General features: G+C 44.2%; 1 protein-coding gene across 4 annotated transcripts in view; it reads right to left on the reverse strand.

Annotated features, from left to right (window-relative positions):
• Nucleotides 1–26046, reverse strand: part of ELAPOR1 (endosome-lysosome associated apoptosis and autophagy regulator 1) — a 489842-nt gene that overhangs the window by 138374 nt on the left and 325422 nt on the right. For all 4 annotated transcript variants that reach the window (XM_078644216.1, XM_078644219.1, XM_078644218.1 and 1 more), the window contains exons 4-7: nucleotides 14805–14952; nucleotides 7129–7209; nucleotides 4977–5082; nucleotides 4020–4169 (exon numbers count right to left, since the gene is read on the reverse strand). In XM_078644216.1, the coding sequence (XP_078500342.1) occupies nucleotides 4020–4169; nucleotides 4977–5082; nucleotides 7129–7209; nucleotides 14805–14952 (485 nt within the window). The remainder of the gene's footprint in view (nucleotides 1–4019; nucleotides 4170–4976; nucleotides 5083–7128; nucleotides 7210–14804; nucleotides 14953–26046) is intronic.

Raw genomic sequence — 26046 nt, forward strand, 5'->3', positions numbered from 1 at the left:
CTTCACCAGTTCTCATAATTATGCATCATTCTTGGTAAAATAATTACTGCGAAAGTGGCATTCACAGTAAAAAGTTACCACGTGTGCAGTGAACAACAGAATGTGAGAGGCTGTTATTCGCGTGCTTTTGATGATTTTGCACTATTTTTGAGAGCGGAATTTGAGTTACATCAAAAATTGATGCACGGGCACATTTCACACTAATTGCAGCTCTAAGCGACAAGTTACATGAATTTTGCACACCCCTAGTACTAACAAGCACAGTCACTTGGGATCCAACATGTTTTGTTAATACCCTATTCAACATTTCTTAAAAGGGACATGATGAAGGTGCTGAGGTTAGTGGGTAAACCAAACTACTGAATGCAATATCTAGTGACTGCCAAAATAATTCATGGTCCTCCATGGCTTTAATCAACAAAGGAAGATTGCTCCAAAAGTAGACCCCTGCACTGAGAATGCAATGCCACCCATTTGAACTTTAAGTATGGGGAAAATCCCAGAAGTTGGTCAGTTGAGAGGCTATGAACTTAGGACATAGGGCCTGATTTATTTCCTGGCAGAGAGCGAATTCCGCAATGGAGTACTCCCCCCACCAATATTATGGCAAGCCCACCCGATTTAAATGCAGACGGATCATAGTGTGCCTACGGCTCCATCATGTTTGATGGAGTCGTCTGGCAAAGTTACAGTTCACTGGAACCGCCTGAATGGTTGTTTCTGTGAATGCTTAACATGTCCGCCGGGCGGACGGACATTTCGAAATTTGCAGCTCGGACGAAGTCATTTACATCCAGAGGACGGGCTGACTGCCCATGTTTAGATCGGCCCTATAGACGATGATTTTGTCATCATAAACTGCAGAAATCGTTGAGGTAAAATCCCATCAGTTTTACCACTGCACGTCTCCGCAGTATTTTCATTGGTAAAAACATATAATGACTATTGCAATGACTCAGAAACAAACATGCTACTAATTTCTGCTTAGTGCAAACGTCTACAATAAATGCTAGCTAGGTGGAGGGTGCTGTCACAGTCCAGAGAGAAAAGGTAAACGTTAGTATGCTCTTAGCAGAAAGGATAGGTAGGTAAAAATCTATCCTTTCTTTGTCCCTCGCGCTAATGTCTTGTGTTAATTCTCACAATGCTGCATATTATACCAGAGCACCATCTTATTTGGAATGTCCTTAGAACATTGAAAAACTCCTGTACCTAAAAGAAAAGATTATTAAGCAGTACCATGGAGATTTTGGTACGATCTTAGCTTTCAGAATCCAAATATGAGCCACTCGACAGCTGGGGTGTCTACACTCACCACTGCAGAATATATTTTACATAGTCTGCAAAGACCTTGTGTAGACACTGTAGGGACACTTCCTTTGCCATTTGTGACATTTGTGTACATGTACATCCTGAGGGCATCCTTGGGGTACTTTGTATGATGTGAACACTGGTCTCACCTCAAGGAAGGTGAACAGCCTTTACAACGAAACTTTTACAGCGCACTACCATTACGACGCAACTTTTACAACGCAAACTATTACAACGCATAGCGCTTGGGGGCGCTCTAGGATAGGGAATAGGTTTAATGTACTATCCAACACCTTCCCTACTATCCACGGGGACTGGAGTTGGAATAGTAAATTAAACTATTCACTATCCAGTGCCCAAAAGCATTATGCGTTGTAATGGTATGCGTTGTAAAAAATGCGATGTAAAGGTAGGCGTTGTAAAAGTATGCGTTGTAACGTCATACATCCCTCAAGGAACACATTGCTAAGAAAACGAATCTGGCCTTGTACCAGTTTTCTCTAATGTATAAAGTGTAACCTTTTCTCCCAGACTGTGACTTCAGAACTGCAGTCCAGGTTCTCACACTCTTGCGTCGGAATGTTAGCAATGTTCTGCTCCTCACTCTCCCAGAATCCACACTGACTCAACATTGACCACCCTTAAGGCACATCCCACAGCATGCCTCATCAAGGTCTTCATCACCCTGCTCTGAGAAAACCTCCCTGACTCCCCTTACTGGCCTGCAGCAACAGTAAACCAAGCTCCATCACCTTCACAACCGTCACAACCAGTACCACCATCTCATCTACGGATGGGCTCACCACCATCAGTGGCTCTCGGCACACCCACAGCCCAAAAAGGATCAGACCGGAGCCCAAAAAAATGGTACCCAAGCATCTGGAATGATAACCCTGGTCTGCCCCAACGCTGCTCCAATTAGGAAAGATCTGAAGACACACGCCTTTAGAGCAGTACATCATGATAAACTAACAGTCCATTCCTACTATCAGAATCCATATTAATCTTTAATCCCCTTTTGACTGTATCTTTGGATTTGACCCTGGACAGTACTCCGCTACCTTTTGGTAAGGTTCGTTCTATAGAAGTACCACATACATACATATCACTTTCCCAGTTTGCAGTATGTTTAGATGAACAATGTAAATACTGTGTAATAAAACTGACAAAATATAATCAAGATCATGCTGTCTTTCCGTATGTTATTATCTAAAACGAGACTACTATTTAGAAAACACAATGAAAACTGTCTTGTATTGCAAACAATAAAAAAATCAGAGACTAGAAACGCCTTAGGTATAGAAGACAAGCTAGTGTAAAGATAAAGATTTTTAGAACTTGTAACAACACAAGCGCTGGCATATTAAAGGCAGTTTGTACACTACACAATTGCCAAATAACAACAATATTAAAGGCAATATTCCACCAGTCTTCTATTTTTCCTCCTTTCTCTTCTTCTTCTCCCTCTTCTCTTTCTGCCTCATCTTCTTCTTCTTTCCCTTCTCCTTCTGCTTCTTCTTCATATTATTATTATTAATGTTGTAGTGGTTATACATGGGATAATCCATCCCCAGCATTAGATTACTAGGATATTCAAAGTCACCATGAATTTCTGTGAACATGTAAAGAATAAGCCTGAACAAAACTCCAACATGACAGGCAATATCCTTTTAAATGTACAGATGGCTTATATTATGCTACATAAGTCTTCCCTCCCTTTTTCTTTGGAGTATGGCCTTCCTGAGGGCCTTGTTTAATATTTTACTGTAGCATCAATAATAACCTTTTATATAGCATTTCAAGGTACACTTTCATTGTTTTTATGGGCTTTATATAATAGGTATTTTCCACATTCCTGGTGCTTAGGTTTAGTGACCGTGGAAAGCTGTGAGGCAGAGCCTGCTTTGTTGGGATTCAGAGTCCTGACTTGCTGATCACTCCATGTTTCTAGGCGAGCATTCACTTCACTGAGCCATCCTGGTGGCGTGTGTGAGGGAGAAGAGGGTGGGTGTTATCCAGTGTCTAATGAGGTCATAGCTAGTTTTTACGGTCTGCACAGATTATGTGGACCCTACCAGTGTCTGCCAGTGACATTCTGTGGGTGGGGGCTACTGGTATGTCTTCTGTTTCAACCTCGGAAGAGGGATTGGCCACCACTGATGCACGTGACCATCTCACTGCAAGGAGAAAAAGCTGCAGAGGGCTCTCTTGCCCCTTGGGTGAGGTTCTAAGAAGGTGGGAAAGGGGGCGACAGATCAGCCCTGGGAGATACAATTGTGCCACCGTGTGAACTTTACTAATCACCTGCAACTAGTTATTACAAATTCTGAGGTCAGGGCAGGCTTATTTTCCAAAACAATGAACACCAGTTTATGGGAAGGCTGTCCAGTCCCTCATATTACATATAACGACTCCATAGCATAACATGTTTAACCTGCTGGCAGAAAAGTGAAGGACTCTTTCAGCAGCACCTCCCCATGCTCGCACACTATGGGCTACATTAACACTCACGATATTTATTAGAAAGTTGGGCTATGCACAGGCAGCTGTTATGGAAATCTGTGCAGGGTTAATGTGTAGGGGTAGGTGTGTGTGTGTGTGTGTGTGTGGGTGTGTGTGTCCATGCACACGCCTGAGAAAAGAGGGATAGAGAGAGGTAGAAAAAGTGACCGCGCCTCAGAGCCTCAATACATCTATGAAGACTTTACCTGAGTATTTGTCACTATCACACTGCTGGCAGGATGTAGCCCCCTTCGAGGAGTAGGAGCCAGCGGGGCACTCAGTGCAGGTCCCAGAGCCGCGCTTGGAGGTGTAGGTGCCGGGCTTGCAAGGGAAGCACTCTGAGGTGTAAGCCACTCCTGGAAGAAAAGTTAGAAAAAAAGAATCAATGTCAAGTCAGAAGCAGGCTGTCCTCACATCCAAGACTGTCTTTGACAATTTCCTCCTTAGGAAACCTAGCTCTAATTTGGAGCACATCACTTGGAGCGAAACAGCTTAATAACATTTTCCTCCGATTCCATCGTAAAACCTTTATATGTAAACATGGCCATGCGATATCAACCAGGCAAGAGGCCTCTCTTCAACATTTTGATGTTCGGAGTTAAGCTTATGTGTGCAACAGACGGCGGATGAATGTAAGTCCAGGGAGTGATCCTTACTGAGAGGCCGACACTCCGACAGCTCTTCTAAGAGAGTAGAGGACCTTCAAATCACGGAATAAAACTAAAAATGCCAACATAAGCAGCTACAGGTTAAGAACTCCGGCCTAAAACGTGGTAATTGTGCGACGACATAGAGGTGTCAAAGTCAGAGGAGCAGCCAACATGCACATCTGTGCTGCAGACAGCGTCACGTTCTATTCCTCTAGCTTGATGTGATCCCAGCAAGGTGCCTGCACCCACCCACAAGATGGCGCATGAGATAGGCATGATGAAAAGATAGAGGTCATAGTGCGTACATGTAATAAAATGAATCCTGATGAACTTAGCATGAAGGGAAGAGCAGCAAACAACAGAAAGAAGACAGAAAACCAGGAACTAACAGAGCAGAAAACAAAGGGCTGGAAGAACAGAAAGAGTAGAAGGATGTAAGCACAAAGAAAGAGAAGGCAGTAAAGATGGTAAAAAATAAGGAACAGGCAATGGAAGCTGAAGACGCTCACTTACCGGTAAACCCAATATATCTCAAGAGTACAGGCTTCGGGGGTTTCGTTCCCACGGAGAAACCTGTAGTCCTCCAGTACAGGACGTTATTGCCTCTGGTCAGATCCAGCTGAAAACATCAATAATCATGAGTAAGTTGTAGTGGGCCTGCTTGGTAGCACCAGCAGCAAGCAGCAATTAGATCTGTTGCATCTGCTGCTTGCTGTACAGATGGGGTCATGGGCGCCAGTAAGGTGCAGCCACACTTAACTTCTCCTTGGCCAAGGCTTCATGGCTGGTGAGAGCTGAACCAGGGACATGGGAAGTAAACAGAATTCTGGAAGCTCGGTCCATTTCCTGTATTTTACACTTGATGCCCTTCCCTCGGCAATGTTCACAGGGACTGTGATGTCATTTCCACTACATTTAGCCATACATTTTGGTAACAGATGAAATGGAGGTTTTCAGGAAGGGGTCAGTGAGCTAGGAGACAGAGCTGAATGGAAAGGACTGAGACTGGACTTAGGGGCATATTTGCAAGGGCTTTATCTCCGCTTGTTTGGCTTACAAAGCCAAAAAAGCGGAGATAAAACCAGCGCCCTATTTACAAGAGGGTGCTAACATGCATAATCGCATGTTAGCACCCTTTTTCTCAACGCCTCCCTTTCCATCTCTAATGAGATGCAAAGTGGGCGTCACTGGGCATACCTCGGATGGACAACCTTGCAAATATCGCTGATGTTCACATCGCGATATTTACAAGGCAGCCTACATGATTTTAGCACACATTAGATCTAACGTCTGCTAAAATCCTGACTTAGCCATCCCTAACATAGGGGGTGGATTATGCTGATGCGACCCTGTGGGTCGTATCAGCAAGGTTATCGCGCTGGGAACCAGTGATGTTCTCTGTAAAAGGGAGATAACCTCGCTATCTCTGGAATTTTTATCGCCCTGGAGTAACGCGTTGTCAATTATGCGCTACCAGGGCGATAAATACCAGAGATAGTAATATAATAGATAATATAATTATCGCTAAGCATGGCCAGCGATGATTATCGCTGCCCGTTGTTAATATGCCCCTAAGTTTATTGGCTCTGTCGACCAATGTGGCACCTTTATAGGATAGTTGAAGACAAACATCCAGATTTGGAGAGCGGTTTTGAGGTGATTGATTGAGCTCCACATTCCAGCTGTGGTATATAAACAAGGATCCTTCAACTGGATGCCGGACAGACGCAAATATAAAGGTTATGCAAAGTTTCACTACCTAGTAAATGGGGCTCTTCTGGTGTTAGCAGGTAGCAGATACCAGCAAACATGAGACTAGGTCCCATACGACATCCCATACCAAATGTATTTGCTTTGAGAAAAAGATTCGACCTCTATTGGCAAAGATTTATTTTTTCTTTGTCAGACACTCGCCCACAAACTATAAAAATGCCTCAAACAACCATGGTATCCCTTTATTCACTGTTATTTGGGTATGGTTAAACGATATTTTGTAAGGGGGTAGGGAAATAATGCTCCTTTTACCCTCAGTCCATAAACTAGAAGCTACTTAGGTCCAAGGTTTTCATCAGGACACATAAACCACATTGCCCCGGTATTTGTTTCTAGTCACTCATACCATGCAACACACTCATGCATGCATATGTATGGGGTTAGTATACACCTAAGGTATGCTGCATGGCATCTTGTTTCCCACCAGGGTACTCTGTATTGCCACATGGGAGGAGAGGGGGAGTATGCCCCTTAGTCACACATTTGTCAAGGGAAGCATGCAGGAATTTGACCTATTTAAAATCATGCTTCTCCAACCAACTCCCAGTCAGTTGGAGAAACAGGATTTAAAATAGGTTAACTCGAATCGTTTGGAGAAGTGGAATTTAAAATAGGTTGACTCCTAATCAGTTAGAGATGCAGTATGTATTTCAGCACTGTCTTGTCTTGGCCTCTTAAAGTCCTCAATTCTCAGAGGCCAAAATCTGAGTGTTGTGTGTTGGGTGGGGTGTGGGAAGAGGCTGGCAGAAGAAGTCAGTTTTTGACTGCAAATGCAGAGCTTTTTTCTTGTCTGGGTAGGCAGCTGTTCTTGGCTTGTGGTTTCTCAGTACAATCTCACCCTGAAACGCAGAATAAAATCATCACTGCCTGAAAGAAACAAAACGATGCTCACATGATGGTAATCCCATCCATTCTCAGTGATTTTCATCCACCTGGATTCCTCCACCGTCGGCTGGCACTGGTCATTCTGAACCTAGGGAGCAAAGCATACAGCATCAGGATGGGATGGTGGCCCGCACAAGGAACGACTGCGAAAAGAATCACCATACAACCCTAGTCTTTCCATTCCACATCTGCTGTTTGCACGTTATCTACAACTTCTCTTGAATACACTGATTGAAATTGTATGTGACCAGTGCATTAGACACGTCGGTACCAATGGGACTGGAAAGGAGTTAGTCTCATATCCAGCTTGCCTCGAGCTTTTTCAACTCTCTCTATGTTTATTTGCTCAGTTCGACGGCTGCTCTGTTTCTATTCCAGACCCTTGAAACTAAATTCTGTGTTTAGAATAAAACATATTTTCTAAAGTTGATTATGAACCTCTTCCCCTACACTAGACTCAAATACTGACCACTGGGGTAGATACCTTACATTGTGTCTATTCCCTTCACAGATTTTAGATGCCTCACTTGTGTGTCCTTTTGCCACAGGACACATGCTTCGATCCTGAGTCTTCGACGTGCAATGTCAGAGATAAGGGCTGCCAGACCTGGAGAACTGTGCTCGGTTCCTCAGGTGGCGACTTACCATCACATAAAACGTTCACATCACTACTTTTGTTCTCTCCCTAGTCCTATCACTTTTAGCCACTTTGCAAGTCATTCACCATGATATCCCTCAGGATGCCTCTCAATGTTTGGTGGGGTTTAAGCCCTCACCTTCCATACTTCATTTCTTCTCAGAGTTTCTGTTCCTGCCTCACTTAAACCACTCTTTCATTTCTGATAATAAGTCATTCCTTATTCCTTCTCCTTTTTTGCACCTGAATCCAATGGCTCATTTGTTCTCTACATCGCCATAAATAGCAAACCTTTTCTATCACCACCCTGTCACTTCTGTACACCGCCCTTTATTTACTCCCAGGCTCACTGTACATTATATCCACGAACTGCCACCCTCCAATCCAAAATACAGGTGATCACCGGTCTGGGAAGAGAACTGGCCCCTACAAAATCCCATAGACCCCCGGCCACACGCACTATCATCCCCACAGTCCCCCGAATGAAAAAACCTTAAGGAAATTATCCCTTGATTGTAAATTTGGTGGGCTAAAGAAGGAACTAACTTGTTACCAATTTGTTATGCATTCATGTTACCCAACAATATAAGAATGTTTATGGGTGAATGGGAACTCCGAACTGAAAGCCATTTTGGCTATTGTCAGGAAGGCTGCAATGTCTGAAAAGCGTATGAAAGCATTGTAATGACAAAGTAACCGAAATGCATGCGGACCTCAAATTGTTGCAAAATTGAAAGAAGGAAATGATAGCAGTCTTACAGAACTAAGAGTACAGTCGATATATAGAGTAATATGAAGGATAGTTCTACGAATTGCTATCATTGTAACAATGTCCTGTTTTAAAACACAGGTGCAGTTGATGTGGCCTGGTTGGGCATTTCACCAAAGTATGTAGAAAGAAAAGTGAAAAAGTCAATTGGGTGGAAGAAGAAAGTTCAACGGGGGAACTTTGTCTGAAAAATGAAGAATTACCAAGTGTGAAAAACATTTCTGAAGAAATTTATTTTAAATATCAGTACGAAGGATGAAAAAAAGAAGTGAACCAAAAAAATGAAGTGTGAAGCTCTGAATTCTGTGGGGCTTGTCTAGCTGACATCTATCACTGCACCTCCAAAGGATAAGTAAAAATGGAACTCATCTTCCACACTGAAATACCCGAAATATGGAACTCATCCTCAGATCGCAACTCAATATCCCCAAAATGACTAACACTTCCCATAGCTGCAAACTGACTTTCTCAGCCCCTAACCACACTAGGCGAAATGGGAACACCACATCGACCATCTACTCCAATGGCACAGTCCTGATACAAGCCAACAATGACAATCTAGAAACCTTTGATTCTCTCTTCCCATCCCTCCGGACTTCCCCTCCCATGCACTCCTCCCCAGCCTGCCCATCCTCCTCTCTCTGAAGAACCCGACCCGCCAACAGAACTCACCCATCATTCCGGTACACCCTAGAAACAACATCTGCCTCCAGCCGCGAGACACCACCCCCAACACTACCAGAGAGAACAAGACCCCTCTACCTCCCTCCGACAACCACCCTCACCCGATCCCCACCCTCCATCCCTCCCCACCCACTTCAAACAACCTCAACACACAGTACGTGACTCCCAACCCCCTCCCCAGTCCTTCATGCAATTTAGCACTGACACCCCAACATGGCCCCTGCCGCCCCACACCCCGACCCTGTCTAAATCCCACACGGACAGCTCACTCACAAAAAGGGCAACTTAACAACGTAAGGCTCCCACCCCCCAGGTTTAACTTTCCCGCCCAGAACACCCTTACCGACATAGAGACTGGCCAGTGGCTCACCATGCTTGAAAGCCAGATAACAACCATAATCCAGGGTCTTAGTGAAATCCTTACCAACCTCGCCGCACCCCTAAAGCCACACCGTTTCCCTTCCTTCCCCCCTCTCTCTCAACAGAGGCTTTCCAAGGCTCCCCACCCGAAATGGATCTCTACCCCCCTTCCAAATCAGACACAGAGATTGAAAAGAACTAGAGATGAAGCGGCAGCTCTCGCATCCTCGTACGATAATCCTATTACTGCCACCCTCCAATCCAAAATACAGGTGAGCACCACACTGGGAAGAGAACAGGCCCCTCCGAAATCACCTAGACCCCCGGCCACACGCACTATCATCACCATGGTTCCCCGAACAAAAAAACCCACAACAGAGACGTCCTCCACAAACTGCATGCTCATAAAATGCAGATCAGCCACCAAGCATGCCACAGAGCTAGCGGAATCCATCCTCACCCACGACATAGACATAGCATTCATCACCGATACATGGCTAAATGACTCCTCATTTCCATTTATGGTTACTTTTGTCCCCCCTGGCTTTGTAATCACAAACAAAGATAGAAGAGATCAAAGAGGTGGAGGCATAGCAATCATCCACAAAAACAATATTTCCGTGACGGAAATAGCCACCTTCAATTACAACACCTTTGAGTGCCTAACCCCCAACATCAACACTAGCAACAACAAATCACTTATCTGCCACCTTATTTACCACCCCCCAGGCAACACCACCAAAAGCACTGAACACCTGTCCGACTTCATTGCCCACTGCTCTCTCTGAGACACGAACAACCTTATTCTAGGCGATCTCAATCTACACTGGAATGAAGAAAACAAACTGCTAATTCAGAACCTGAAGGAGCTGCTTCACAGCAACAACCTTACCCAACACTGTTTAGAGGAAACCCACAACAAAGGAGCAATCCTAGACGCCAATATCGCCCAGCACAACACTGTCACGATAGACCGCATCTTGCCCGTGAACTGTTCCGACCACCACTTAATCCTTTTCCACCTCACTCAGCCAATCACACTTAAACCCCCCACTAAAGACGCTCCGAAATGGACTAGAAACTTCACTCAGATTAACATGACTGGCCTTGAGGGAAGGGTTAACTCTCTCCTCACTGCCTCCACGGATGATCTATCCACAAAGGAACTCACCTCCCACTACAACACAAGCATGACATCCATTCTAGATCAAGTAGCCCCCTTCAAACAAACAAAAAACAGGAACATCCCATCCAGATCTTGGTTCAACATGGACATTAACAACAAAAGAAGACAAATAAGAGCTACAGAAAGACTATGGAGGAGCAACCCCTCCTCAGTCCTACTCGAACAACTCAAAGCAGCCTGAAGGAAATACAGCAGTGAAAAATCCACCTTCTTCTGCGCCACCCTGGACAACGCAAAAAACAGGCCCAACGAACTGTTCAAAATCATCAGGAAACAAACCTCCAAACTCTCGGAATCCTCCCTCGAAGGACTTGTGTGAAAACTTCGCCAACTTCTTCGAAGAAAAAATCACCAAGATTGAGCTCTCACTGAACATCAACATCAACCCCGTCTGCAAAAGTCTGCCCCCAGTGACAGTAGATAGCACGCCCAAGCATCCCACAAAAACCTGGAAGTCCTTGAACCCCATCCCGGAAACCGAGATCCTCAAACTGAGCTCCATCTCCAAACCAGCCTCTCACGTCCTTGACCCCATACCCACCGAACTGACCAAAAAACGGAAACTCTCCATACCCCCTTTCTGGTGCTAGATCATAAACAGCTCCCTGAGAACCGGCATCATACCTAAATGCCTCAAAGTTGGCCAAGTCACGCCACTACCAAAAAAACAGCCCTTGACTCCAAGGAACTGAATAACTTCAGACCCGTCTCCAATCTCCCCCTCCTATCCAAAGTCCTTAAAAAATGCGTTCGCCAACAACTGACTCAGCACATGGATAGCATCAACCTCCTTGACCCCCACCAATCAGGTTTCAGAAAAGGCTACAGCACTGAGACCACGATCCTTAACATCACAGATGACATCCACAAATCCCTCGATACCGACCAATGTTGCCTCCTCATTCTCCTAGATCTATCGGCGGCCTTTGACACGGTTGATCACCAACTTCTCATCAAGGCTTTACAAGAAAGGGTAGGAGCTCACAAGGTGGTCCTACGCAGGTTCACCTCCTTCTTACACAGCCACTCACAAAGGATAAAAAAAACTTTACCTCCGACCTACACCCCGTCAACAGGGGCGTCCCCCAATGTTCAGTGCTCTCACCTCAACTGTTTGACATATATATGGAACCCCTCACCACCCTACTCAAAAAATGCTAACATTCCTTCCCACCTCTATGCAGATGACACCCAGATCTATCTAGAAACCTCCTCCATTGATGACATTCATACACAAATGTCACTCTAAAAGAAATCCAACATTGGCTGTGGCTTAACAACATAAAACTCAACCAAGACAAAACCCAAAATATTCCTCATCTCCAACAAAGAAGAGAACCGTCATATTTCAGAATGGCTAAAAGCTTTGGATGCTCTTAACGGCAATCAAACTCTTACCCAATCCTTTAAATCATTAGGAATCACCCTAGACTAAAAACTCAACATGGTCAAACACATCAAGGACTCCGCAAAGAGTGCCTTCGTCAACCTGAAGTTACTTAACAAAATAAAACCATTCATCCCAACCAACGACCTCAAACAAGCCACCCAATCACTGGTTCTATCCAGACTCGACTATGGGAATGCCACCCTCACTGGTACAACAAAATCTCACCTAGCTCCCTCAAAACTACTCTCAACGCAGCAGCTAGAATGGTCACTGGAATCAGGAAATACAACCACATCTTACCAGCACTCAGAGAACTAAAATGGCTCCCAAACGAACTGCGTGCGAGTTTCAGAACTGCCTGCCTCATACACAAAGACTTGCACACAGGAAAACCTGAGTATTTGGCTGCTAAACTCAAGAGGGCTGGCCAGACGAGGAACCTCAGGAGCTCCAGCACCTTACTACTCATCCCTATGAAAACACGTAAACAAAAAACTGCTGCACGGTCCTTCGCTGGAAACACGCCCAAAATCTGGAACGCCATCCCAGTCGGTACAGGACTATCTTGTCCTTCACAAAATTCAAAAAACACCTAAAAGTCCTTTTCCTCAACCGCTCCCTCCCGAATGGATAGCCGCCATCTAAACGCAAATCCCTGCTTGTCGTCTCTTCCAGACATTGTAGCTCTAAGTCTTACCTCCTCCCTGCTGTTTGACCCCTAACTGCTCCCCCCCTACGTGGTTCAACCCCAAGACAATGTGCACTCTACAAGGTTATCTCAGGACTCATGGACTACCTCAATGACGCTCGGCACTCTTGGACTTCCAAACCCATATGTAGAATACTGCTTTATTGTATCAACCCCAAGACAACGCGCACTCTATGAGGTTATCTCAGGACTCACGTACTACATCAATGCTGCTCTGCGCACTTGGACTTCCAAACCTACATGTAGAATACAGTTTTATTGTATAAATCTTGCTCAAAAACTGTTGTGAAGAGCTATGATACCCTCGGGTCAGGCTAGCACTATATAAAACTCCTTAATAAATAAATACAAATAATAAATGAGCATCCCTTTTTAGGATACAGGGACTCTCGCTTTCCAAGATTACATGCTTCATCCCTGGGTCCTGCTCCCTTCCCTAGTACACTGTTACTATTGTAGTAAGTTAAGGTGCAGATAGGTCTATGGTAAGATAACCACGTTGCACCCTTAACAAGAGTTAGCATTCAGAAAATTTAGGAAGTTTTCATCAGTCCCGGTGTAGGCCTAAGCAAACTATTATTTTTCAATTACTAAGTCAGGCTACAACCAGTTACGAAATCCAATCGAAAGCTTCTACTGGTTCTATGATATTAGATTCAACTAATTTATTCAACTCTTTGGTGACATCCTCTCACAACAATAGGGAATTATTTCTAGCATTATGAATTTTAACGGAATGCCTTTTCCTTCAACAACACGACGTGTTCAAAACCTATTAACTTCCTAACGATGCCACTAAACATGCCTAGACATTTCTTCAATATGCATTTACCCACAGACTCCCCATCATCAACAATCAAAACAGGATCAGGACTATTGGGATCTAATACCATATTCAAATTTCTTTGGTCAAACCAAAGGGTAATGAAAACATTGTAGGTGTAGAAAGTTTAATGAGTGAAGTATGAGACAATGGTAATAAAAACATTGTAAATGTAGAAGATGGTGTGATGAATAATATAAGTGATGGAGGAAGGACTGTGAGTGTGGACGTGTTAAAAGGGAAAAGAATTAGAAAATCTTCAAAATGGTTTGGTGATTTTGAGGGAAATACCCATTACAACGCAAATTATTACATTGCACTGCTTTTATAACTCAACTGTTACAACGCAACTGCCTTTACATCATATGCCATTACAACGCATGGCGTTACAACACATGTCACTACAACGCATGCCATTACAACACATACCATTACAGCGCATTATAAGGTAAGTAATGGAGATTTTTTTGTTTGAGAGTGGGTATGGGTTTTGGGGTAGATGGGAATAGTAATTTTTACCCCTACACTACCCAACACTTTCCCTACTGTTGCACTCACCGGAGTGGGAATAGTAATTTTTACCACTACACTATCCAACACTTATCCTACTGTTGCCCTAAAAGTATTATGCGCTGTAATGGTGTGCGTTGTAATGGAATGATTGTAATGGTAGTTTAAACAATTGTGTTGTAATGGCATGCGTTGTAAAATCATGCAATGTAATGGTAGTTACGATGTAAAAACTGCATTGTAATTGTTTGCGTTGTAACATCATATATTCGATTTTGATTAGGGTGAGGAGGATGTTGCAGTTGTGATGCACTTTGTTTGCCACTTTTAGCCTTGTTACTGTATATATAGTACGTGATACTGTATATAATATTGAAAAAATATACACTATACAGGTACAATGTAAAATGCTTTTAATAGACTCTAAACCAACACCCATTTCAACCATGCAGTCCCATGACATACGCCTGAGGAAAATCAGAGTAGTGGGAAACCTTGTCAGGGGTTTGAAGTGCTATATGAATGCTACATTACTAAACAAAGCAATATAAAAAAAACATATTCCCCAGAGTAGCAGAGAGAGAGGTCAAGGATAAAGAATTTAGTAGTACTCACAAAGAATTCAAAGGCGATGCCACCATCTGGGTAGTAGTATTCAAAGGAGACGCCCCCAGCCTGCTTGAGGTTGATTGCATACATCAGGGTGGCGGTGCATTCATCCGTGTTGGAAGCAATGTACTCACCTTGGGGGGACCAAGTGGATCTGAAACAAGAAAAGAGTGAAGCGAATGACAATTTGTAGAGAATGACATGTATCTGCCAAACTCTAAATAACCCTTAACACTATTGCCCAAGAGGACCGGAAGTATAGGTTGAGACAGAGAAGAGAAGAAAAGCTGCCTACACAGATCATTGCAAATGGAGAATTTGGAACCTCAGCGATCAAGAAAGAACAGGACAAAAAGGGCCCGAAAGAGACAAAAGAATATGTGCTGTAGGGACAGGACCACAGAAGTTCTGAAGACAGGGAAAAACAAGTTAATACCATGTGACGTTTTCCTCCAATACTCTGGCAGAGCCACATCGTTAAATATCAGTGTTGCTTTTTACCTGCAGTTGATATTTTATGAGGGGTGTTCAGAATTTGGTGCAGAGATTACTCAGTCACAAATGTGACGGATATCCTGCCCGCCTTATTACAAGTTCCATTGGCATAATGCACTTGTAATAAGGCAGATGGGATACCCACCAGGTTTTTGACGGTGTAATCCATCAAACACTAAATCAAGTGTATCTGTAAATTTGTCTAGTAGGAAGAAGGTGAATCCAACAGAATCTCCAATCCAGGTTGTGGTCTTCCTAAAATAGCATTACATGCTTTCCACTGCCAGCTTTTAATCTCTTGAGCATTCCTTCTTTGATGTCACCATCCACACCACTGAGTGCTCACAAATGTGAGTCAGCTTATCATCAGACAACTGTTTTCCCAGAGATTATCATAAACCAGTTCATTTCACCTGTAGCAAGATCTTGAGATAATACTGACTAATGTCACGGCAGCTCATAAATGTGGGATCCCGCCACACTCACTGCCTGCCCATCAGTTGATTCTCACAGTGCTTGCCCATGGCGGGTTAATCAAACGGCTGCATCGGAAGCTGGCAAGGTCTGGAGTCTGCAGTCACCCACACTTGAGTTTAAGTGATTTACTTGCTGGCAGAGTGCATGGCATTATTAGCTGCTTCATTATTTCTACAGTTGACCTTTTTAGTAATACAAGCCCTACAGCAAATTTATTTCAGCACAAAGAGATTACTGTCAGAAAAAGATAAGCATGCCAGCAAGGTAGGAGTTTCCTTCTGTGTGTGATGTACAGCATGTCATAATGACCTGACCTGAACCTCAGGAAAGACATTCATGACTGATCCAGCACTGAGCACTAGAAGGAAATTTTTCTTCTTTAGAGTCCATTCTTTCTGCAGTCTCTTTTCTTCTAAGCATTCGGTCTCTCACTATTCTTCGAGGGTGTCTCGGAGTGGAGGAGAGGTGATGGCGGTGATGAGGTGGATCACTGGTAAGATATGACTTTTCGATGGCCCACCAGAGAAGGATGAAATTATGCTGTTCTTATTTTTATTCATGAGGAGAGGCCTGCGTGTTTGTATTTCGGGAACAGTGTAATCGATCATGCGCCTTTTTGGTGTGAGAAGCTATTTAGTCTCCTTGGCATTCTGTGTGCAACCAGAGATCCTGCTGCTGTCAGCACTGGTTATAAAAGATATGGTTAGTACATAGTTGGAAAGCTTCTCTTTTGCTGAATGCACAATAGGCTAGTTTGAGTTTGGGCTACCTGAATCTTTCTCCTATAACCATTTTTCATCTCTGTCCATCATGCCTCGTGTGATGTACCTCGTATTGAAGGAACACACCTGGAGTGGGCCAGTTGCATTGGTCAAGACTGTCTGTCATGCACACTTTGTGGTGGGGGCACACTGCACTGGGGAAGCTGGCCCGGGATCACTGGGAGGGCAAGAAGGATCCCATCATACCCAAGCATCACCCTTTTCCATGCCACTTGGCTGGTAGTGTCCTATTAAGCTACAGGAGGGAATCTCGTTGGCAGTAGGAGGGATGAGGGCCTGCCTGTAGGGAACAACTAGTCTATGAGAGCAGAAACTTAGGGGCAGATTTACAAGCCCCTTGCGCCACTTTTTCGTCACTTTTAACATGGGAAAAGTGACTCAAAATTGGCGCAAGGGGCTTGTAAATCGGCCCCTTAGTCAATTATTTCCAGGGCTCCAAGTTAATGGAGGGGATGATTTGACAAGGCACCTGCAGGTTCCCGTGCTCGAACGAGGTTAGTTGGGAGAAACCTCTGCTCTCTAGTAAAACATGTACTTATGATGCTATGCCCAGAAAGAGGTGGGAAGGTATGAGTTTTGTATTGATTTCTGTAATGTTGCACTTGAAGTCCTGAAAGGGGTTGTAGGGCCAATTACTACAGGATCTATGCGTGAAACTTGGTTGCAGCAGGTGCAATTAGAGGTCAGTTTTGTGCTAATACACACACAGATCAATAGTGTTTTTTAAGCTAGTATTATGTGGTAGTCAGATTACACTTGTTCCTGAGACAATCTTGGCAGAGCTCGGAAGGCTAGTGGGTGTACGTCTCAACAACCTTATGCAATGGAGAGCAACCGGATGGACCCCTTTATGCCCGCAGCCGTGGTGCTGGAACAATTTTCAGAGTGGAGGTGCTTTCATCAGTGTTACATTATTGAAGTCATAGGGTTTGAGAAAAATCCAAGTGTAGCAAATGTAATCAGCAAGAGAGTGGTAAGGGTGTAGGATGTAGCTGGTGGGGCATTTGGGAGCACGATAATGTGTGGAAATCGGGTTTCAGCAAATATTTCATTTGCACATCACAAAGTGAATTGATTTGTTTAATTATGTTAAAATCTTTATTCCCATCACACTTCAGAATTACATGAAGCATTGACAAAGCTAATAGGTCTCACCTTTGGGAACCATTCTCTTTGTCAATGGTTTTAAACCACGCTGCACAGCATATCTGATACTGTGCAACATGGCTAAAGGTGAAAATAAGGGAAAGAAAGTATTTGACACGCATACGAGTATTATTTTGTAGGCGCACTCACCATGCATTTGTGCACCTACAAAGTGATGCATTTGTTTGCTGCTTTTTAGATACCGATCCGAGTTGGATCAGTAACTAGAAAAGAAAGAAAATGTTCAAAAGCATTGTTTTTAGGTCTCGACCTCTGCCAATGCGCTTGCGCACTGCAGATGTCGAGAATATAGAGTTGAAACCAGGAAAGCTAAACCAGGCGGATTGCGCTGAGTGCATGTGCCTGTGCACACGCTTGCCATTTGCTTCCCGAGCCGCCTGCCTCGCATCATTGCATCAGACCCACCAAAGCAATGCAATGCCGAGAGCTTCACTTCAAAGGTATCTGCTCCCCCGCCCCCTGCTTCACACGTCAAAGGTATGCGCCCCCCGCAATGCTGAGAGCATTTACCGTCCGCTTTTAAGGCCTCCCGTTCAAACAGTCACTTTTCATGCCATAAGGTTTCTTTACTGTACCTACCAAGTCAACATGTATATATGCTTTCATCACAGTGCGTCACCTAGGGCTTCCACTTATTACAGGTGATACGAATCCACGTGCCTTTTGATGTTTTATTTTGGTTCCCACCAGCAACAAAAGTGTTGCTTAAGTATTTAATTCAAAGCTATCCCTCTCAAATCAATCACGCTAAAGATCCCAGAACTCATACCGTACCTTTCGTCTTCTAACAGGACGTCTTTAAAAACTCGACCTCTGCCTTTTCTTTTATTATTCATGTTATTCCGGAAGAGAATGGGCGGAAGTCCCGGAAGCCCTACCCACACGTGGACTTCATTTAGGCATGTGGGAAAAGCGTCTAAAAAAGAACTAGAGTGCTGCCTCACGTACGCCACATTGCCTGTATAGCACCGTTGGAATGCACAGCATCACTGAATGGGTTTATAGGACATTGGCAAATGCTGGTATTTAGTCTTCTATTACTGTTTATGACCTCGTTTTAAAACAAGATCAGTAAGTTATCACTCCCCCGAGGCACGCACAAGATGCATGTTCTATTTGTGTATTCTTTAACTCCACACCAGGGCGTGGCCACTTCAAACAGTACGGTCAGGACATGAGAACGGTAGCATTTCCAGTATAGAAGCAGCCAGCCTTTCCAGCCCTCTCCCCTCTGCTGTGCATTTATTAGCGACCGGGGTAGCTCTTTGTACATTGAGTACAGCGCCCTGCAAAATGCATTTCCCAGCCTGCAGCAGCATACTTGTTAAACATTTTTGTGCAGTTTTATATAGCGCGTATTCGACCCGACGGTGTCAGAGCTCGTTTACACGACGAGCACCAGTTGCATTCCACCGACACATTCATTTTTTTAGGCATGGGGAGATTCAGCGATTTCCCACAATCACAGGATGTTCAAGCTTCCAGGCAGGATCGAATCTGGTCCCCCAATTTCAAGATCTGTTGCTCTAGCAGTTGAGCCACCTTCTGTCCTCTCTTCTCCTTAAATGTCTTCTATCACTTCTTCGATTGCCTGCCTTCGTATCTGAAACCTCCCTGGTTCCAAACTTCTTTTGCTTTTTTTTTTAATAACAGCATGGGTAGCTTTTAGTAAAGCTTGGAATGCGCCCATGCACACACACCCCCTCACCCTCACACACCCCCTCACCCACCCTCACCCTCACACCCCCTCACTCTCACACACCCTCACCCTCACACACCCCCTCACAGACCTTCGCACACCCTCACCCTCGCACACCCACACCTCACCCCAACACCCTCACCCCGTCACCCTCACACTCCCTCACCCTCACAACCCCACATCCTTACACACCCTCACCCTCACACCTCCGCACCTTCACAGCCCCGTCACCCTCACACCCCCACACCCTCACACCCCCTCACCCTCACACCCCCTCACCCTCACACCCCCTCACCCTCACACACACCCACTCACCTCACGCACCCACTCACCTCACACACCCACTCACCCTCACTCCCCCTCACCCTCACACCCCCTCACCCTCACATCCCTTCACTCTCACACCCCCTCACCCTCACACCCCCTCACCCTCACGCCCTCACCCTCACACCCCCTCACCCTCACACACCCTCACCCTCACACACCCTCACACCCTCATCCTCACACCCCTCTAACCCTCACACACCCACACACCCTCACTCACCCTCTCCCTCACACACCCTCACCAGCACAGTATAACAAAACATAGCATAGCATAACAAAACACAGCATAGCATAGCATAACAAAAAAAAGCATAGGACAGCAAAACATAGCATAGCATAACAAAACAAAGCATAGGATAGCAAAACAAAACATAACAAAACAAAACATAGCAAAACACAACAAAGCATAGCATAGCATAACAAAACACAACAAAACATAGCATAGTATAACAAGGCATAGCATAACAAAACAAAGCATAGCATGACATAACAAAGCATAGCAAAACATAGCATAGTATAACAAAACATAGCATAGCATAACAAAACACAACAAAACATAGCAGAACAAAACATAGCATAACAGAACAAAACATAGCATAACAGAACAAAACAAAGCATAGCATAGCAAAACATAGCATAGCATAACAAAACACAACATAGTATGGCATAACAAAACAAAGCTTAGCATAGCATAACAAAACAAAGCATAGCATAGCATAACAAAACAGCATAGCATAGCGTAACAAAACATAGCATAGCAAAACATAGCAAAGCATAGTAAAACATAGCATAGCATACCAAAACACAATACATAGCATAGCATAACAAAACACAGCATAGTATAGCATAACAAAACAAAGCATAGCATAACAAAACATAGCATAGCAAAACAAAGCATAGCATAATAAAACACAACAAAAAAAGCATAGTATAACAGAACACAACAAAACATAGCATAACAAAACAAAGCATAGGATAGCAAAACTAAACAGCATAGCATAACAAAACAAAGCATAGGATAGCAAAACATAGCATAGCATAACAAAGCATAGCATAACAAAACAGCATAGCATAACAAAACACAGCATAGCATAGCATAACAAAACAAAACATAGGATAGCAAAACAAAACATAGCATACAGCATCACTCAGCACCTCCACGGCATCACACAGGGGCACCACAACATCACTATGTGCTACCACAGCATCACTGAACGCCACAGCATCACTCGTTCGCCATCACAACATCACTCAGTGCCACCACAGCATCAATCTGTGCAACCATTCAACAACTGGTTCAAATATGTTCTCTTAATGTTTCAAACTTTATTACAAATGTAACAAAAAGATGTTAATATTTCACTTCTGTTCTTGGATTTTCGTCACAATAAAATATACAGAACATAATCTTCACAAAAGTTATTTACAAAAGTTTAAGCTATTGCCATTATAAATTACAATCACTTTTATTTAAGTATTCATTATTAAAAAAATTAAAAGCCATTGTTATTTGTAATATCAATACATGTAAGTCACGTAAATACAACACATATTGCATTACAAATACTATAAGTGTCACATTTGCGAAAGTTATAACTATAGGCATTGTAAATGACAAAACTATTAATTTAGCTATTTTCAAAAACAAAACATAAATAAAAAAATTGTCATTTACAAAACCAATAGCTCAAACTTTCCTAATGCGAGACCTATTGCATTGCAAATGCTTGTTTTTAAAGCGACAGGAGGTGGAGGGGCAAAGCAACACAGTGGAAGGGTGGGTAGAGAAAGGCAAAGCATTGCGGGTAAGGTGGTTAGGGAACATCAGTGAATTGTGTTAGTGTGGGTGGAAAACAGGAAAGCAACACGGGGGGCAGATAGCGAAAGCAACACAGGTGTGTGAAAGAGGGAACTAGAGGGTTTAAGCAGTCAGGCAACAGTGCACTACAGAGTGCAGGGAGATATAGGTACACAAGGGAGATGGCTCGAAAAGGTACGCACTCTCATGGAGTACATCACACAAAAGAAATAAATAGTGCTATGACAAAGCAAGCATTGGAAGCAGAGTAGCTGAGCAATTGAAGCAAGTGGAAAGAGCAGGAAAAAAAACAAAATTGACAATCTGAGGCACCAATAAGAAGGAGGCAATTGAGAGTGGCAAGGAAAACTAACCAATGGTAAGTAAAGGGCAGGTTCCACGCCTTTCTATGTTAATGGTAGCCACAATATGCTTTGCAACAGACTGTGGATGCACTTTCTCATAGGTTCAACCAAAAATAATGTGCTTCATTTGTACTTTCCTAACTGCTGATATATTTTGAAATATTTGTACAGTTAATTTACAGGTTTTTAAAGTTTATTGTGTGCTAGAAAATAAAATGACATCATATAGCCTTTTCTTTCACGCTAACTGTAACCAGCAAGATTGTGCCATAGTTTGCTTTACAAAATCCTTTAACTTTGCAGTCAGAGAAAGAAAAGTAAACACCAACCACCCTTTTAAAAGAATAAGCAGCAATTTGTCAGAGGACACAGCCTGACATTTGACCTCTGTGTCTAAATGTACAGCAAATGTAACAAAATAAAACCAACATTTAAAGGCGTCTTTATTCCTCATTCACCTTCTAAATTCCAGCATGGTTATTTTGGGGGTTCTGCAGCACCCACTGGACCCCTTTTCCAGCACCTACAGCCCACAGATACATGGGCTGGAGCATGAGTGCAAATTATTGACGGAGGACAGGGTGTGAAAATACAATGAATACCTGCATATCTTCATATAAGAGGTGGAGTACTCTCTATCCCAGCTGGCAATGCTTCACCACTCCGTGCTCACCTCAATAACCCCACCTGGCAAGGCTCACAGACCAACTTGTCTCTCCAACACACCCAGTGATCCTACCAACCCCAGAGTAAGAAATAATCTACCTCTGACAGTGATGTCCTGCTACAGTGCAATGAATATTGGGATACCCTAAGCATTGGTAAACCCCAAAGAGCTACCTTTCTTTCACCTCTCTTCATGGGCCACTCTGAGGGAGGGGAACCTACATTCACTATAACCTCAGGGCCAGTGCAAATGGCCCAACAGAGGGAACAGTTACTCTCATCACATGCACCCATCGTGTCAATGGAATAGTTGCTCAAAGGCCCTTGGTGGCGACAGGGTCTGCTTTGGAGGGTGTGCTGAACATCAACCTGACTGAGCACCCTCTGGCTAAGAAAGAGCAGGGGCAAGATCCATACATGGCTCCAGGATCAGAGACATCCCAACTTAGAGAGAAGATCCACCTTAACACCTGTGCAGCCCCTTCCACATCGAGGGACCGCACTGAGAAAAAAGAGAGCCTGTGACTGCAAACCAACAAAAAACTATTGGAGGCCAAACTAGCACCAAAGACTGAAGAGAAGGAGGAGCAGAGAAAGATGAGGGTGGTCAAAGAGGAGTGCATTCCCTAAATGCAAGAACCACACCAGGAATCCTTCCTAATAGATGTGGGTGAGTGAGTCTCAGCTCTTTTGACAGACGAATTGGGAGAGCATTGATAAAACCTTGTGAGTAGCTTATCTTGGGGTTGTTCTAAAGGTTGTACATTGATATGTGAGGGTGTGTGTTGTGGAAAAGTGAATTTTGCCATGTTCTGTGTCCCTACGTGTCATCCATCATATGTTATGTGTGCATGATTAAATATGCATATGCATTCCCCATGTTCGATTAATGACGCAATTATAGTTGTGTCCACTTCTAGTATGCCAGTTTCCAGTTCTCGTGAATACTACGAATATCAGGCCTATGTAAAGCTACGTTGCCACGTTTCTCAGTGTGCACGTTATTCTATTATAAAGTTCCCGTTTCTAGGCCTCAAAAGGGCCTGGACACTAGATTCAGCTCCTGTCTCCTGAAACTTCGCTGAGGAGCGATACAGCCCCCACCTGTATCCTCGACCCTTCACTTACTTCCTGCCTCGCAGTGCCCGGTCCAGCCTGGCTCAGTCTCTGAGTCTGCCAAAAGTATGTTATGATTCCAGTTATCAGTTCAGTCCTCCTTCTCTGCATTCCTAAGCTACTGAACTGCATCAATAGTTTCCGTCATTGTCTAGCCTTCACGTCTCCACGTTAGAGAAATACTGCATTTAATGGTCATTTAATATTCTTCATCACGCACTACATGTAGAATAATGCATGGTCCAGTCTTAGAATCAAGTTAGCTTTTCCCCTCCTGACTTCTAGTTTATATCAACATGTTCTCTAAACATCAGATACTAGATACTGTTTAGGTACATGTCGCCCTGACTCTCCAGACTTCAGTCTCTGCTCCTAGCACAGAGTTCAAAGCCCCCAGCTTCTCCTAGTGATACGTCATTGCTAGTTTGCGCGCACCATCAGGTTAGAGGTCCCGGCTCCTTAGGTAGCCCCCTCCATGGTTTCCGCCCCATTCATGACATATTCTGTTACGTTTGCATCACATGTCTATGTATACGCCCTGTTACACCTCTTTTCCCCCTTATCTTTCGCGACTGCTACGCGTCACGCCTTCTGCTCCACCCACTGCTACGCCTACTGCAATGTAATGCTATGTGTTTGCGTTATGTATATATGCTCATGTATTGTTATTAAAAGTTAGCGCGCTCATCCCAGACCCAGCCCCAGCAGCTGCTGGGCCCTGTCATCCTATTCCTATGCAGGTTGTCCTGTTCCTGTCCTTATGCTGTATTAAACCTGCAAAACTCCTACTACCTCGAATCTTGACTCTTATTTATTGAGCTATCTGTTATGATATATGTCTAGTCAAAAAGAGAGGTATTATTTATTTATTTACCACATAATGGCGCCCGAACAGGGACTTGCCCTTTCCCCACGCGTCGGTGAAGCCACGCCGACCCCCTGACCCTCTGCAGTCGTGACGGAACTCTTCTGTGCACCGGCAGATATTTCTGCTTCAAGTATCCCTCAGGCCCACGGAGGAGACGGAGGAGGCGGTCCAGCATCCAAACGAGACGGTGGAGGAACGCGGCGAGTCCCGACCAGAGCCCAAGCCAAGAGTCCAAGGTCCGAGGTATCCGGAGGCCCACCCGTAACTGAAGTCCGAAGTTCGTCGTCCGTCGTCGTAGCAGTCCAGTCCAGTCCGAGGCCTTCCGTTCTTGCTGCCCGGTGAGTACCATTACTGGGGTAGTATCTAGACAGGGTCAATCTAAATTGACTCTGGTCCGTGGGTTGGTGGTACACAGACTCACAAACGAAGTGTTCACCTAGGTGGATACGGGTCTTGATGCGTCCCTTTATGGGACCGGTATGTTCCGTACTGTTTTAGCAGTGCATCCAGTAACTCTAGTCTGTTCCGTTCTCGAGAAATTCTTGTGTTTCTGTTCTCAGTATTCCAGGTAATATTCTGTCCGAACTGTTATGTTATGATGTTGTTCAATGTATTTCCAATGTCGTGGTATGCCTGAATTGTTCTCCAAATTGTTATTGTTTCTCGTGTATTGTATTGTGTTCCGATTCAAGTTTACAATGTCTCTCTTTTCGAGATTACGTCAGTTAAAAACTAGAAAGGGTTTGTTAGAAGAAGCAGTTCCTGTTCCGCCGAGGGACAGTCCAGGTCATTTTATGTATCAGAAGCATGGCATAAGCGCCATATTGTATCTAGATTTATGGGTAGAGTATACCAAACAGTTAGAAGAAAAGTATAGATGGCCCGTATCGGGTACATGGGATGCCGAGTGCATCATGCGAGTAGAAGAAGCATTATGGAAAAAGAAAGCCAGACGGTCACAGAAAGATGCCATCGAGTTATGGCGTAAAGAATCTCATAAAAGAACTGAAAAGGAAATCAGAAAGTCAGAATTAAGTAGAGAATCCTTAGAACGAGCACAAGAAAAAGAACTAATCGAGATAGGTGAACAAGTCAAAGCCGAACAGTCAGATAGACAGAGGCATGCCCTTATTAGGGGTATGTATCCTCTTCTTGCCGAGGGCTTGCCAAAAGCGACCCCAGAGGCATCCAGTAATTTCCCGCCACCATTAGTTCCGACCAAGCTACGTCACAAACAGACCGCAGCTGATATTTTTATTTCGTCCTATTTGGACGACACAGTCCCAGAATATGCAAATCCTGTCCGCGCTCCGCCAGTCCCTGTAAATCAGGCACTTCCCGCTCCTCCAGACACCGGAGTACCTGTTACGGTACCCCCGGTCCAGTCCGTCATACAAGTCCAGCCTACATTTCCATTTCCCACTCTGCCAGGACGAAGAGCCTCAGTAGACCTAGACTCCAGTTTAGGGGCCGCAGGGGGAGGTACTCCTC

This window comes from Lissotriton helveticus, chromosome 5_1 (assembly GCF_964261635.1).
Source record: "Lissotriton helveticus chromosome 5_1, aLisHel1.1, whole genome shotgun sequence".
Classification (NCBI taxonomy): Eukaryota; Metazoa; Chordata; class Amphibia; order Caudata; family Salamandridae; genus Lissotriton; species Lissotriton helveticus.